Source organism: Loxodonta africana, chromosome 3 (genome assembly GCF_030014295.1).
Source record: "Loxodonta africana isolate mLoxAfr1 chromosome 3, mLoxAfr1.hap2, whole genome shotgun sequence".
NCBI lineage: Eukaryota > Metazoa > Chordata > Mammalia > Proboscidea > Elephantidae > Loxodonta > Loxodonta africana.
The window spans coordinates 189,306,194-189,322,207 of record NC_087344.1 but is presented as its reverse complement, the minus strand read 5'-3'; the positions used below and the strand labels follow the sequence as shown (position 1 = coordinate 189,322,207).

The 16,014-nt window shown below is 51.4% G+C and overlaps 1 protein-coding gene across 2 annotated transcripts; it reads left to right on the top strand.

Moving 5' to 3' along the window:
• The first annotated feature begins 5,758 nt into the window (after window positions 1-5,758).
• HDGF (heparin binding growth factor) lies at window positions 5,759-15,616 on the top strand. 2 transcript variants are annotated; one of them, XM_064282728.1, is made up of 7 exons: window positions 5,885-5,931; window positions 12,315-12,391; window positions 12,555-12,693; window positions 13,138-13,207; window positions 13,360-13,545; window positions 13,868-14,094; window positions 14,286-15,616. In XM_064282728.1, exons 2-7 carry the CDS (start codon window positions 12,385-12,387, stop codon window positions 14,290-14,292), a joined length of 636 nt encoding a protein of 211 aa, XP_064138798.1. In that variant the 5' UTR covers window positions 5,885-5,931; window positions 12,315-12,384; the 3' UTR covers window positions 14,293-15,616. The 2 variants fall into 2 exon arrangements, with proteins under 2 accessions (XP_064138797.1, XP_064138798.1); XM_064282727.1 differs by lacking the exon at window positions 13,138-13,207 and having other exon boundaries at window positions 5,759-5,931.
• Window positions 15,617-16,014: the final 398 nt, after the last annotated feature.

Genomic DNA, 16,014 nt, shown 5'->3' with positions numbered 1-16,014 from the left:
TCCATTGTCAAAAAGCACATTTCAAGATCTAGCCTGAAGTACAACACTGTCAGTGATAGGATAATATCCATATGCCTATAAGGATAACCAGTTAATAGGACTATTATTCAAATTTATGCACCAACCACTAAGGCCAAAGATGAAGAAACTGAAGATTTTTACCAACTTATGCAGTCTGAAATTGATCAAACATGCAATCAAGATGCATTGATAATTACTGGTGATTGGACTGCAAAAGCTGGAAACAAAGAAGAAGGATCAGTAGTTGGAAAATATGGCCCTGGTGACAGAAATGATGCCAGAGATCACATGATACTATTTTTCAAGACTAAGAGCTTCTTCATAGCAAATACCTTTTTTCAACAACATAACCAGTGAGTATACACATGGACTTCGCCAAATGAAATACGCAAGAATCAAATCGGCTATATCTGCGGAAAGAGATGATGAGGAAACTCAATATTATCAGTCAGAACAAGGCCAGGGGCCAACTTCAGAACAGACCATCAATTGCTCATATGCAAGTTCAAGTTGAAGCTGAAGAAAATTAGAAAAAGTCCACAAGAGCCAAAGTAAGACCTTGAGTATACGTTACCTGAATTTAGAGACCATCTCAAGAACAGATTTGATGCATTGAACACTAATGACTGAAGACCAGACGAGTTGTGGAATGACATCAAGAACATCATCCATGATCCATGAAGAGCAAGAGGTCATTAAAAAGATTGGAAAGAAAGAAAAGACCAAAATGGATGTTAGAAGTGACTCTGAAAATTGCTCTTGAACGTCGAGTAGCTAAAGCAAAAGGAAGAAATGATGAAGTCATAGAGTTGAACAAAAGATCTCAAAGGGCAGCTCGAGAAGACAAAGTATTATAATGACATGTGAAAAGAACCTGGAGTTAGAAAACCAAAGGGAAGAACACGCTCAGCATTTCTCAAGCTGAAAGAACTGAAGAAAAATTCAAGCCTTCAGTTGCAATACTGAAAGACTCTATGGAGAAAATACTGAACGACTCAAGAAGCATCAAAAGAAGATTGAAGGAATATGGAGTCACTGTACCAAAAAGAATCAGTCGACATTTCAACCATTTCAGGAGGTAGCATATGATTATGGACCAAAGATACTGAAGCAAGAAGTCCAAGCTGCACTAAAAAAAGGCACTGGCAAATATTAGACTCCAGTAACTGACGGACTACCAACTGAGGTGTTTCAACAAACGGATGGAGCACTGGAAGTGCTCACTCTTCTATGCCAAGAAATTTGGAAGACAGCTACCTGGCCAACCAACTGGAAGAGATCCGTATTTATGCCTATTCCAAAGAAGGGTGATCTAACAGAATGTGGAAATTATCGATCAGGGTTGCTATGAGTCAGAATCGACTCAACAACAATGGGTTTTTTTTTTTTGTTTTGTTTTATCATTAAAATCACACACAAGTGAAATTTTGCTGAAGATCATTCAATAGCAGTTACAGTAGTACATCAACAGGGAACTGCCAGAAATTCAAGCCGGATTCAGAAGCAGATGTGGAAAGAGGGATATCATTGCTGATATCAGATGGATCCTGGCTGAAAGCAAAGAACACCAAAAAGATGTTTACCTGTGTTTTATTGACTATGCAAAGGCATTCGACTGTATGGATCATAACTAATTACAGATAACATTTCAAAGAATGGGAATTCCAGAACACTTAAATGTGCTCCTGAGGAATCTGCACATGGATCAAGAGGCAGTTGTTTGAACAGAACAGGGGATACTGCATGGTTTAAAGTCAGGAAAAGTGTTCATCAGGGTTGTATCCTTTCACTATATCTATTTAATCTGTATGCTAAGCAAATAATCCAAGAAGCTGGACTATATGAAAAAGAACATGGCATCAGGATTTGAAGAAAGACTCATTAACAACCTATGATACACAGATGACACAATCTTGCCCTGCTGAAAATGAAGAGGACTTGAAGTACCTACTGATGAAGATCAAAGGCCACAGCCTTCAGTATGGATTACATCTCGACATAAAGAAAACAAAAATCCTCGCAACTGGACCAGTAAGCAACATCATGATAAATGGAGAAAAGATTGAAGTTGTCAAGGATTTCATTTTAGTTGGATCCACAATCAATGCCCATGGAAGTAGGAGTCAAACGATATACTGCACTGGACAAATTTGTTGCAAAAGACCTCTTTAAAGTGTTAAAAAGCAAAAATGTCACTTTGAGGACTAAGGTGTGCCCGACCAAAGCCATGGTGTTTTCAATCGCCTCTAAGTTGTGGTGTTGGTGAAGATTATTGAGTATACCATGGACTGCCAAAAGAATAAACAAATCTGTCTTGGAAAAAGTACAGCCAGAATGCTCCTTACAAGCAAGAATGCCAAGACTGCGTCTCATATACTTTGGACATGTTACCAGGATGGACCAGTCCCTGGAGAAGGACATCATGCTTGGTAGAGGGTCAATGGAAAAGAGGAAGAACCTCAAGGAGATGGATCCATGCAGTGGCTGCAACAATGAGCTCATGTATAACAACGATTATGATGATCGCACAAGTGAGCAGTGTTTCGTTCTTTTGCACGTACAGTTGCTATGAGTTGGAACCAACTTGAGGGCACCTAACAACAATAAAGCCAGTAAGTGACCATCAGGTCCCTTGACATGCAAAACCAGGTTGCTTCCACCAGACCGTACTGCCCCTTTCTCCAGCAGTATAAATCCCTACCCCCCTATGCTGTGTCAACTCCTCCTTCCACATACGGAAGTAACTTCAATATCATCTTCCGAGATCTTGTCCCTCCAGAGACTCACTCAGATCCCCAGAGACAGATCTGCACCCACAAGGCTTCTCTGCTCTGGAGCCCCAAGTACCCCAACTTCTGGCCGGGTCTTCTGAACACAAACATAGAATTAGTGCTCACATCAAGTGAATCACTTCATTGACACATTTATGAATTGGTTTGTGCTGGGGGCCTATGACTTTTGTGTTTTAGACCCTTGCTACTCAAATTGTGATCCTAACCTGTAGCAGCCCCTCGGAGCTTGTTAGAAATGCAGACAGCACAAAGCTACTAAATTAGCATCGGCTTTTTAAGTAGATTTCCAGGTGATTCATTTGCACATTAAAGCTTGCAAAGCACTAAATTAGGCCTGAATCCCAGGGGAAGCAGGCTTATGCCCACCTCTTGTAACTGACCCTCTGTGGCTCTTGGCTTGGTTGTTAGGGGCAGCTGTGAGTTGGTAGATAATGCTGTTGTAAGGAAAAACTTGGATATTAAATTGCACCCAAGGCCTGGGGAGATTATTGCAACAAAGAAAACCCTGGCTGTTTTACTGCAACCAGGATCAGCTGGGTGGACTGGATGAGAGGCCCTTGAGATTTGTTACAACAAAAATTTAGAAGTCTTATTGCCACCTCTAAACAGGCTATAATAATGCAACAAAGTGGAGAAATGGGTAGAAGCCTTGGTTTTAACTAAATGGGTTGTGCTAAATTGAAAAAAACCTGTTGCCATCGAGTGTCTTCCAACTCATAGCAAACTTCTAAGAGAGAGAAGAACTGCCCCATAGGGTTTCTAAGGAGCAGGGGGTAGATTCGAACTGCCGACCTTATGGTTAGCAGCTGAACTCTTAACCACAGTGCCACAGGGCCCCCAACTGGAAAATGATTTTAAATATGTTTGTAGAACTGAAACTGTACATATTTATAATACTGGCCTGGACACGTAAAAGACATGTGTCGTGACATTGGGACATGCCACTGAAACATCTTTAAGGACTTGTGACAAGATTCTATCTTAACAACAATGCCAACAAAGAAAGGCATTCGCCTGACAGAATCCGGTCTATTAAACTGACTGCATTTCAAACTGGAATGCATTGTAGAGTAAACACTGACTGGAATCTAGTTGCTCTGTTGCAACAAGTTTGGATTTGCTATTGAAACAAATCGACAAGCCTGTGGCTGATGGTGTGCGTGGCTCCTTTATTGCAACAGGACCTTGCAGAGTGCCCCACTGTGCCAGCGGCCTAGGGAGGTTGTGGACCAGACCAGAGCGACTCCTGGGAGGATTATACTGAGAGGCCACACTGTTATAATAAAAAATGGCATGACTTAAATGCATTGCTAGGGGCTTAAGGACGGCCAATTGTTACTCAGGACTGTAGGGGCTTTGGACGCTTCAGCAACCCTCTGGCAGAGCAGTAACGTTACCCTATCTTAAGGGTGAGGAAACTGAGGCTCAGAGAAGTTCAGGGGGTCGTCCAAGTTCTCATGACTGGTGAATAGCAGGGTGGGATGCAGACCTAGGTCTCTTGGCTAGATACTACACTTTTTTGCAGGGAGGCTTTGAATATGCTTTGAAATAGGATGGGGAAACTTGGGGAAAGAAAAACATGCATAGTTTTGTTACCTATTCAAACCTAGAATATTTTGTGGCAAAATTTTAAGGATCTTGATATGCTATAGGGTTAAGATTCAAATATCTTCTAAGAGATCCTAGGTGTCTGGAATTTGGACAAAGCCAAGACCAAAACGTGACAGCAAATCAAAGATGTAATTACAATAAATTTTTTCTGGCTTAATGGGAAGAGACCGGTGTTCAAGTTTTGGCTCTATCACTTCTTGGCATATAACCTAGGCTAAAATGTAGCTTCTCAGAGTTTGGCAAGATCATACTCATTAAGGTTCAGCTCAAAATCACCACCTTTGTGAAGCCTCCCCAGATTCCCCTACACCCCTATCAGCACAGAGAGGTAGCACCTGGCTCCTCTCATCTTCACGATTTTAATGAAAGTTTTGGATTTATTGGCATTGTACTTAACTGTCTTTCTCCACTAGAACAGAGCTCATTTTTACGGGCTCAGCTAGTCATATAGCCCAGCTCTATGCCAGGCAGTAATATAGAGAACCAGGATATAATTAATGCACCTGAAACGTGGCCACAACCCCCTCAGACACCTCTTGGCCACCAAACTTGAGCCTTTCCTCTGTAACAAAGGTCTACGCAGCGGGCAGAACCCCAGCTTTCCCCTGCCACCCCACAGACTGTAAGCACGTCGAGGCCCGGGGTGGACATCTGTGCACGCAGCGGCGCGGTGCCCACCCCTCGTCCCGGACGCCCAGCACGCTGTCAAGCTCCGCGGGTGTCGAGCTAATATTCATGGATTGGGATGCAGAAGAGAGAGAGCAAGGAAACACTGCAAGTAGAAGCCGACACTTGACTGCACTCGGGCAGCAGTTGTGAGCGCCCCACGGGGCCGGGGGAGGGGCGAGGGCCGCTCCGTCCAGCCGGGCGCCAGGCTTTCCCGGGCGGGCGGGCACCCACCGACAGCGGGCACACAAAGCCTGTTCGGTGTGCTCGGCGATCGGCTCCCCGCGTCTGTCTAGCCACGCGCCGCCGGGAGGCTCCAGGTTGGGTGGCGGGCTGTGGCAGGCACAGGGCGTCAAGAAGCTGCACGCATCGAACCGCCGCGGGAGGGAGCGCGAAGGCGGGGGACGGAGGAGGAGGAGTGGGAAAGGGAGGAGGGAAGAGGAGGAGTGGGGACCGGGCGGGGGGTGGAGGAAGAGGCCTGGCGCAGAGGAGGGAGCAATTGAATTTCAAACACAAACAACTGCACGAGCGCTCACCCACCGGGCCCGAGCGTTGCCCCCGATCCGCGCCCGCCCCGTCCGTGCGGTGCGCGGGCGGAGACGCCGTGGCTGCGCCGGAGGTCGGGCCGGGGGCCACCATCGAGGCGGGGGCCGCGCGAGGGCCGGAGCGGAGCGGCGCCGCCAACGCCGCACGCGCAAACTTGGGCTCGCGCTTCCCGGCCCGGCGCGGAGCCCGGGGTGCCCGGAGCCCCGCCATGTCGCGTTCTAACCGGCAGAAGGAGTACAAATGCGGGGACCTGGTGTTCGCCAAGATGAAGGGCTACCCACACTGGCCGGCCCGGGTGAGCAGCGCGGCCCGCCGCCCCCTGTCCCCACTGGGCTTGGGTTGCATAACATTCGCTCTCCGCGCCGAGGGGGGCGGGCGTAGAGGCAGGGGGAGTCAGGGTCCCGGACTCTTTCCCTGTTGCCTTCAAGCCCACCCGCTAGTTACATAACGGTGGAGGCAAGCGCGGGGGGGGGCGCGAACACCTGGGTGCGGTGCCCGCGCGTAGAGGCGTGTGCGCGGCGTGGGGACCCGAGGGCGCCGGTCACTTCCCGGCCAGGCTCCGCGTGCTCAGTTCCGCCCCCAGCCCCCATACTCTCGGCAGCTTTCGGGCTTGCAGCCTGGGTTTGGGCCAATTGTGTAACTCCTCCCACCCCCCCACCCCCGGTCCCCGCCGCCTCCCCGCTCTGGGACCCCCTTAGAGATCCTCAGTTTCTTCAGTGGTTGTCGCCCCCTGCCTGGATACTTTTCTGTCCTTAGATTAAAAGGTTAGGAAGGATCCCAGCTCAGACAGAGAGAGAGAAGCGGAGTTCGCTTCTAGAAAACTTTGGTTTGGGGCGTTTTTAAGAGGTCTGAAGTTGGAAGGGTCGAGGAGTAGTTGGGGGCGGCTTAAGAAGGGGGTTTAGCCGGCTCGGAAATTATCCGCCAAAACACTTCGTCTTTCAGCCCCACAAAAATATTCCTCCATATGCTGCCAACTCAAATTTGAGACTGAGAGTGGCTGGGCCCCTGCGGCGTTGGGGAGTCCGGTCCAGACTGTCTGCCTCTTAGTTGGGGTGGGGGTTGGTTCCTGAGTTGCTTCTCTTCCCCTCCCACAGATACGAGCATCTCCCGCCAGAATAGCCCAGTCTGCCATGTGGTTGATCGGCCCCGCCAATATGGGGGTCTGGGTCCCCCTTTCCCAGCACCTGGCCAGGTGGGAGGGTGGAGCCCAAAAGCTAAGTTCATCATATTTTCCCTAAGGACGCAGACAGGTTAAGTAGAGAGGCCCGGCGGTTCCAGTTAGGGGAAGGAAGAAGATGGGGGTGTCACAGGAGGTAGTGTGTATGGCTACTTATTACAGAGTCGGTGTACAGGGGTCTTTCATATTGGGTGGGGGCATGATTCAGTCCCCTAGAGTGAAATCTTAGGGCAGAGAGGGATGGAGGAAGGGAGTATTCTGGGGGAGGGGGCCAGGTGCAGGAGAACTGTCTTATGGTTTTGGGTTGCTCTTCTCAGAGTTAGTCAGTGTTTGTTCATCTTCACAGGACCTGGCTCTGAGCTTAGGAGGTTGCACCAGGTGCCCCTGGGTCCATTTCAAGGTGTCAGGCCAACATTGGGGCTACTCTGAGAAACCCTGGAGATTGTTCTCTATACCCTTTCTTGAGGAGTGTGCCTTAGCTCACATACTTTGAACTCTTGTGCCCTGAAACTTTTCAAATGGACAATGTAAGGCCTGGTCTCTAGAATGGAAGTGAATTATGGAGCAAAGCAGGTCTCCCAACTTCCAGAGCCTCCTAGGGGGCTGGGGGCAGTGTGAGGAGGCAGTCACAGACAGCCTTGTGTGCACATGTATGCATGTGGCTTGTGAATACTTGTGTACTTTACCCCGCACTTTTGATCCAACTGACTTCTTGGCCCAAATACCAAGGCCCTGGTGGGCAGGGCAAGAACTGAACCCAGGTCTCTGCTGCCCCTACTCCTGGGGGTAGGGCAAAGTCCAGAGGCAAGGCTAAGCCCTGCGGAGGGGGGAGGCATTAGTTAGAATGTGAGTTTCAGGGAACCTCTTCCGGATCGGGGAGGATAGAAAAGGGGTAAACCAAACCAAACCCAGTGCAGTCAAGTCAATTCCAACTCTTAGTGACCCTATAGGACAGAGCAGAACTGCCCGATAGAGTTTCCAAGGAGCACCTGGCAGATATGAACTGCCGACCCTTTGTTTAGCAGCTGTAGCACTTAACCACTACTCCAACAGGGTTTCCAGAAAAGGGGTAGGGGCACAGAAAGGCCCATATTAGCCCATGTAAAAAGATCCCCAGGCTTCTGGTGGGCTTTGGAGTGAGGGCAGTGCCAGGGACTGGAAATAACTCTATTTCTTTTCTTCACCCTGAGCCTCTAGGACAGAAGGTAGGACGGGGAGGCAGAGTCTCTTCCTCTGTTGAGGCCTGAACCTTTCAGATACAGTCAGGCTTGGGGGAGGGAGATCAGACTGGGACTCTAAGAGATAAGACCCCACCCTTTGCCTGTCCTCTGACTCTTGATTGTGACAGTTGAGGGGAGGGGTACACCCAAGGCTGTTACCTCCCAGATACATCCCCCTTGAGTCCCAAAAGGACAGACAAATCTGAGTGCCCTCACCATTTCTTAGATTCTGTCTTAGTTCCTAGAGCAGCAAAACCTGAGGAGCCTGACCCATCCTGAGATGGGTGAGGAGCAGGAGGGAGCCTTGCTGTTTGCCCCATCTAATAGGTAACCAGAATCCTCAGGCATGATGAAAGCCGCTCTGTGGACCTTTGCTTCCTCAGTCCCCTGCTGCTGGGGCAGATGGGTGACTGAGTGAGACTTAGAACAGCCCAGTGCTTTGAGAGCCCAGCAAGAAGGGCCACATGGTAGGCAGGACCTGCCTGAAGGATGGTGTGACTCCATCTTAACCCTCTTTCCATCTTCCCCCAGTCTAACTTCCTGGGGGATCTCCAAGCACTTAACAATTAACCTCCATGTCTCAAGGATTTTTCTCCCCAGGTTCCTTCCTTTTTTCTCTGCTTCCTGTTTCACAATCCCAGAAAACCTGAGCAGCAAGAGGGCCTCACCCTTCTTTCCTCCTTCTGCCCCCTCCCCCACATCCAAGCACCACCTCCCTCCTTCTCTTTTCTGCCTCTTGGGCTTGCCACACTTTCCCGGCCCCAACTGTCTCCTGCCCCAGATTTTCCTGTTCCTGGGTCAGGTTGGGCCTCAGCCCTGGGTGTGGTGGTCAGAGCCCTGGCTGGCAGGCTGTGTGGGCTTTGCCTTCCTAAGTGCTGAGCAGGTGATCTTGGACCTGTGTTTGGTCTGAGGCTGGGGGGAGGTATTCAGTCCTCTCCCTCTGCTTCTCACCTGAAAACTTCAGGTTTATCTTCAGACCTCGAAGGGTGTCCATGGACTCCTGGAAGATGGGATTTTCATCTGCGCAGGCCTATCTGATGGAGCCAGGGAAATGCAGAGGGCCTGGGGCGAGGGTAGGGGTAGGTGGGCCCAGACCCGGACCCCTGGAATGACTGACCGGTAGCAGAGCCTCCCCGCTCATTGGTCAGTGGAGGGGATGGAGTGGGGTCCCTAGCACACATCTGGCCCCACCCTGACCCACTTAGCTTTGAGTCACTTGTTCTGAGTCACAGTCTGGATATAAAGGCACTGCCTGGGAGGCATATGTCTTATCGGGGGTGCAGGGGTCCCCTGAGACCTCATATCCTCTATGTCTAGGAAAAACCGCTCTTCCAAATGCAAGAAAAGATATTTCCTTTGTAGCTTGAGTAGTGGAGGTTCCTCTACAGAAGGGGTTTCTCCCCTCTTTTGGGTGAGCGGTTGGAATTCCATTAAATGAAAAGAGTAGGCCCTTACCTCACAGTTGCCAATACTCAAGGTGAGGCAGGCGGAGGGAATGGCCCTTTCCGGGTAGATGCCCATCTGCCCAGGCCGACACTGTCCTCTTCCCTCTAGACCCACCCTTTATTTGGCTAGAATTCAGCGGAGCAGGTATATCTGGTGTGTCTTGTTCCATCTATTTTTTAATTCCCATCCATTCTTTTATTTCTGCCCCATCCCTGGAGCTGGTGGCCTCCTGGGTCCCCTGCCACACCGTGTGGCTCCCCCTCTTCCCTGGGCCTGCTTTCCTTGGGAAGCTAGGGTGGCGAGAGACAGATGGTCGGGTAGGTGCTTTGCAGTAACTGTGCGCCTTGAGAGAACCTCATGTCTCCTCATCTGTGGCCCTTCACCCACCCCACCCCCTTTTCCTGAGTCTCAGTTTCTCCCCTTTCATCACACATTTACTGTGAGCATGTTAAGTCCCTGGCTCAGCTCTAGGCACTGAAAATGCAGAGATCAAAGTTCCCTGCTGTACTCCCAGCCTCAGATGTTTAGATCCCTACACACCCCGCCCCCGCCCCTGGTTCCTGGTGCAGAGATCCACCAAGAAGAGAGGCCTAGGGAAGGGCTTTTGCTATTATTGTCCTTCGCCTGTCTCCTGGGATCTGTAAGCCCTAGAGGCTCTCATTTTGTTTTTTGCTTTCCCCCTGAGAAGGGGGGTGGGGAACTAGCTGGTAACAGGACCCAGGTGTCCTGGACAAGGACTGGCCCCTCCACCCACCCCAGGTCTGCCTTTCTGAAAAGGGGCCCGGCCTTCTAGCCCTGGCTGCGGTTTCAAGCACAGCCAGGGACCCAGGTGCCAGACTCCAGACTTGGGGGTGGGGTGTGGGTTAGTGTCCCCTCCTCCTCAATCCAGAGGGAGGGCCTGGGGGGAGGGGTGGTCACATTCCTGGTTGCTGAGTGGCCCCAGGGGCGGGGTTGGGTTGTCATGGCAATGGGGATCCTGTTTGTGGGGGGATCAGTGTGCCTTTCCACCCCCTACACTCACACCCCAGCGTCTCCTGGTCATGGGGAGGGCCCAGTTTGTGCCTGGCCTTCCAAGGGGGAAGGGCTGAACCTCTGCCCCCAGAGGCCACAGGGCGAGGGGGGAAGTGTCCAGGAGCCTGAAGTCTCCATGTCTGGGGCAATGCGATGTCCCTCAGATTCGTACCCAGGGCCCCCACCCCTTCTCCTGGGTGTGTCTCAGCTCATTCCCACCCACCCTGTCTCCCTGGCCCCTCAGTCAGACGCTCTGTCCCTGTCTCTGTGTGTTAATCACTGCCTTGGCCTGTCTGTCTCTCTCCTGTTTGTGCCTGGGGCCCCCAGTCAACATGGCCACCTGGCCTCTGTCCGGCGGGAAGCCAGGCTGCTAGGGCTGCTGCAAGTATTGCTGGGAGTTGTAGTTTCCCCCCTCCCACAGCTCAGCTTGTTCTGGGCTTCCAGGGCCTGAAATCTGGTGATCTGGGAGAGACTGGCTGGGCCACTGCCCCTGCTCCCACCATCTCTGTAACCTCGGACCTCTACCTTTCACCTCCTCTACTACAGCACTCCTCAGGCACCCAGGACAGTGTGGGACAGGGGATCAACTCAGCAGCTGTAAGCCTGAGGCTTGGCCCTCATCCTTACTCTGTTATCTTGGGCAAATCACTTTACTATTCTGAGCCGCAGTTTCCTCATCTGTAAAATGCAGTGGCTTCCAAAGTGTCCCCCAGAAACCTTTTAGGGGCAGCTACTAGAGAAGGGTCTTGAATGGGCGGTTCCTTGGCCTTACCCTTCTACTTCAGCCAGAGTAGTCGGCATTTGTCTGTTTCATAGATTCATTCAGCAGATACTCATTGCGCACCTACTGTGTGCTAGGCACTGTGCTAGGGATAAGAACAGACTTGGACTCTGATCTCAGGGCAGGTATCATCTAGATAGACATTAATCAAATGATAACATGAATAAATATAAAAGTGGAATTGTGGAAAGTGCTATGAGGGAGAAGTACTAGGAAAGATCTTTGTCTGGGGAGCTGACCAGGTCAGGAGAGATGGGGAGCTTTCATGGAGGGAGTGACGATGGAGCTGAGGTTGGAAGGATGATCAGGAGTTAGTGTGAGAGACGGAAAGATCAGCAGTGGCTGGGGCAGAGAGCATGAAGGGCAGTGGGTTGGGAGAGGAGGAGGATAGCTAACACCTGTGTAGGACTTCACTGTATGCCACGCAACGGTCATTTAATCTTCACAAGCCAGTGACTTAAGTGCTGTCGTTATTTCGCAGATGAGGAAATGGAGGCAAAGCAAGGTTAAGTAAATTGTCCAAGGTTATATAAGTATTGGTTGCGTTGTTGAGATTCCGACCCTGACATTGTGGAGTAGAGGTGAAGTAGTAAGCCCTAGAGTCATGAAACGTCATTGAAGGTTTCAAGCCAGGGCACTCTGGCTGCAATGTGGAGAATGGGCTGTAATGGGCGGGGGTGGAGACTAAGAGAGGAGATGGCGGCTGTGATTTAATTCTGGCAAGAGATGACAGTGGTTGGACCTGGGTGACAGTAAAGGCATGGAGCTTCATGGAATAGTTCTGGACATGTTAGGAGACAGAATGGATGCTGTTTGGTTTGTGAAGAAGTTGGGGTGACTCCTGGGTGTTGGTTGGCCTTACTTGTCTCACTTCATTTGAACAAAGTTTCCACTACTAAAAATAGCTCAAAAATCACTTTGGTGAGCTTCTGGGTCCCTCCTAGTATGGTTTTATGCGAATGTGCCTTAGAAGTCAGCCCCCCGCCCCCAATTCATGGCCTTGGGACCCCAGCTGACCCTCACTTCCCTCATTTTACTCCCAGATTGATGAGATGCCTGAAGCTGCAGTGAAATCAACAGCCAACAAATACCAAGTCTTTTTTTTCGGGACCCATGAGACGTGAGTGAGGGGCCGGAGGGGGCACAGGTGGGGAGGACCATGGGATGACCACTTTGGGAGAGAGGTGGTGCTGGTGTCCCTTCCCTGTGGGCCAGTACTGGGGAGGAAGCCCTGCTCAGAGGCAGTGAGGCGCTAGAGAGCACAGTCTCCCATCTCTCACCAGGGCATTCCTGGGCCCCAAAGACCTCTTCCCTTATGAAGAGTCCAAGGAGAAGTTTGGCAAGCCCAACAAGAGGAAAGGGTTCAGCGAAGGGCTGTGGGAGATCGAGAACAACCCCACCGTCAAGGCATCTGGCTACCAGGTGAGTTTTCATCTGCCCCAAAGACCCCCTGGAAAGCAGGTGTGGCCATCGTGGGCTCCGGGAGCCCAAGACCCACAGAGGATGCTTAGTCTTCAGGAACCAAGGCTCAGAAACACCAGGGTTTTGGGGGTAGGAGCCCATCTGGGGTATCTTCCTGAAAGAGGGGGTGGGGCTGGTTGTGGATATGTGGTGTAGATGTGGTTATGGGCAACTCTTAGTGGCCTGGGGGTCAAGAACAGGATGGAGGCGGTAAGTGGGAATAGGCCTTTTGTTGGGCCCAGTATAAGTATAGGATGTGGCCCTGATTTTCCACAAAGGCTTCCAGGAGGAGGTGCTCGTGAGCCGGGCAGGACAAGGCGGGAGGGTGGGGGGCGGGGGTTGGCGGGGATAGGGTCCCAGCTCCCTTTGGGAGAAGTTGACCCGAGGTTTTGCCTCCTGCTCCAGCCCTCCCCCCTCCTGCACAGAGCCCTGCCTGCCCGGCCAGTGGGTTTGCCCCAGGGCTAATCCAACAGAGGTGGGTCTCAAATCACTCGTGAGACTGGGCACCTGGGTGGGGGAGGGGGAGAGGTGGGAAAAGGAAGGAGTGAGTGGCTGAGGGGGGGGCCTGGGGTGGGGGTCCAGCATGACGCCAGTAGTACCACTCAGCCCCTGTTGTCTCTGCCACAGTCCTCCCAGAAGAAGAAACGTGTGGAAGAGCCTAAGCCAGAGCCCCAGGCCGCAGAGGGTGATGGTGACAAGAAGGGGAATGCTGAGGGCAGCAGTGATGAGGAGGGGAAGCTGGTCATTGACGAGCCAACCAAGGAGAAGAATGAGAAGGGGGCACTGAAGAGGAGAGCAGGGGACGTGCTAGAGGTAACTGCCCCCTATGTTGGGCCTGGACCCCCTTGAGCATTTTCTCTGCAACATTCCCACAGGAGCAGGCTCTGCCTTAGGGAGCACCCAGTCTAAGGAAGGAGATAGCTACTACTTAGGGAGTCCTCCGTCTGAGAGATAGATACAGCCCCTAATCATGGGGAGTCCCCATCTGAAGAAGGCATTTGAGCTTCTAAGACTGGGAAGGGATTGTGGGTATCAGCCCAGGAAGGAGCCTCAGAGGAGTGGGAGTTCCGGATGGGTGGCTGGAGTTCCACCTTCTCTAGCGTCAGCCCACCTTGTCTCTTCCAATCCTGCCTAGGACTCCCCAAAACGTCCCAAGGAGGCTGAGGACCCGGAAGAGGAAGAGAAGGAGGAGGCCACCTTGGAGGGTGAGAGGCCTGTCCTGGTAGAGGTGGAGAAGAATAGCACCCCCTCTGAGCCTGGCTCTGGCCGGGGGCCTCCTCAGGAGGAGGAGGAGGAGGAAGAGGAGGAAGAAGAGGCTGCCAAGGAAGATGCTGAGGCCCCAGGCATCAGAGATCATGAGAGGTGAGTGAGCCCCCTGCCCACTTGGCAGCTGGGCTGGGGAGGGCTTAGGCACCTTCAGAGAGGAGGAGGGCCTGCAGCGGTCAGCCTCTTGGGAGGCAGGGTGGGCTCTCCCAGGAGACCGGCACTGGCTGGGGCAAGGCCAGGCCAGGGCCACACCATTAACCCTTCTCCCCTCCAACCCTCCCCTGCAGCCTGTAGCCACCAATGTTTCAAGAGGAGCCCCCGCCCCGTTCCTGCTGCTGTCTGGGTGCTACTGGGGAAACTGGCCATGGCCTGCAAACTGGGAAACCCCTTCCCTGCCCCAACCCATTCGCTCCTTCCACTTACTCCCCGCTCTAAGCCTGGCCCCTGGAGATTGACTTGGATGGGGCAGGCCACCTGGCCCTTACCTCCATGTCCCCACATCCCTGTGATCTAACCCTCTGCTCCCTGGGGTGAGATGAGGCCATATTCTTTCCCTGCCTAGAGCTGTTTCCCAGGACTTGGGGCCTGGACCAGCTTTTCCCACCCCTTGACACCCCTCTCCCCCAGGCATTCTGAAACTCTGGGTTGGGATCAGGGGTAGGAGTGGAAGGACTGGAGGATAAACAGCAGGGTGGACTTCTCAGGGGCCTAGGTGGGACAATCCTCAAATTATGATAGAGGTGGAGGGCAGGACAGTGGCATCTTCCTGAGCTCCTATCTCCTCCCACACTTATTATCCCAGCTGCCTAGATTCAGGGAAAGTGGGACAGCTTATGGGGAATGGGCTCCCTTCCAATGGGCAATGCCCACTCTTTCTTTTGCTGACCCAGGGAGTTCTGGGAGTTGTAGTTCATCATCAAAAGATTTGGGGGCTTCTTAAGTTGTTTGGGCCAAGAACCTGAGATCTCAGAGTGTTGACTTTACCCAGCTTGGGTAGGAGTGAAGAGCACCTGTCCCCCTTTAATCTCTGGGGCCAGAGATGAGATACCCTGGGGAGAACCTAGATGCCCTCTTTCCGCTCCCCACAGCACTCAAGGCCAGCCTACAGTCATATAAATTACCCAGACATAAAGGAAAAGACACATTTTTTAGGAAATGTTTTTAATAAAAGAAAATTACAAAAAAAAAAAAATTTTTTTTGAAGACTCCCTACCCCTTCATGTGCCCCCACCCTGCTCCTTTTTCCCCCACTGTTGCCCCCATTTCTAAGGTGCACTGGGAGGCTCCGCATCTCTTTGGGGCTTGGTAACTTTCTTTTTCTAGCTGGGGCTTTGGTGTTCCTTCTGGTGTCATTTCCCATCCACATAACCCCACCTGGTCCCCTCAGTGTTGTCAACAGATCAATTTGTAACCTACTCTGAGAGGACAGAGGGAAATAAGTGCCCTCTCCCAACTTCTTCCTAGTGGTCTCTCTATGCCTCTCTTCCATCTTGTCTTTCACCCTTGCACCCCTCCCTTGGGCTCTGATGAAAAATTGCTGACTGTAGCTTTGGAAAAGTTTAGCTCTGAGTACTAGAGACAATTTCAGTTCTAGGAAAATAAAACCTGTTGATTACTATATTGGATTCTGACTGATTCTTTGCGGGGTGTATTGGTTAAATGAAGAGGGAAGTTGGGGGAAGGGAATACAAATGATTGCAAATCATCTCAGATTGAAGTGGGGGTGCCAGTCTCTCATTCCAGTTGTTAGAAATTCAGAATTCTAGATGAAGGCAGTCTCAGAATATACCACACCATTCTTCTCCTGCCTAGCCACTGTTTAACACTGGTTCCTCCCTGAGCACCTACCCAAATGAAACCTAACCTGTTGCCATAAAGTCCATTTCCACTCATAGCGACCCTATGTGACATTAGAACTGCCTCATAGAGTTTCCAAGGAGCACCTGGTGGATTCAAACTGCCGATCTTTTGGTTAGCAGCTATAGCATTTAACCACTAGCCACCAGGGCTTCCCAT

Coding starts and splice junctions, on each gene's coding strand:
- HDGF (XM_064282727.1), top strand. CDS start 5,845: ATGTCGCGTTCTAACCGGCAGAAGGAGTACAAATGCGGGGACCTGGTG. Junction 5,932..12,314: donor ACCCACACTGGCCGGCCCGG/GTGAGCAGCGCG, acceptor TTTTACTCCCAG/ATTGATGAGATGCCTGAAGC. Junction 12,694..13,359: donor TCAAGGCATCTGGCTACCAG/GTGAGTTTTCAT, acceptor TCTCTGCCACAG/TCCTCCCAGAAGAAGAAACG.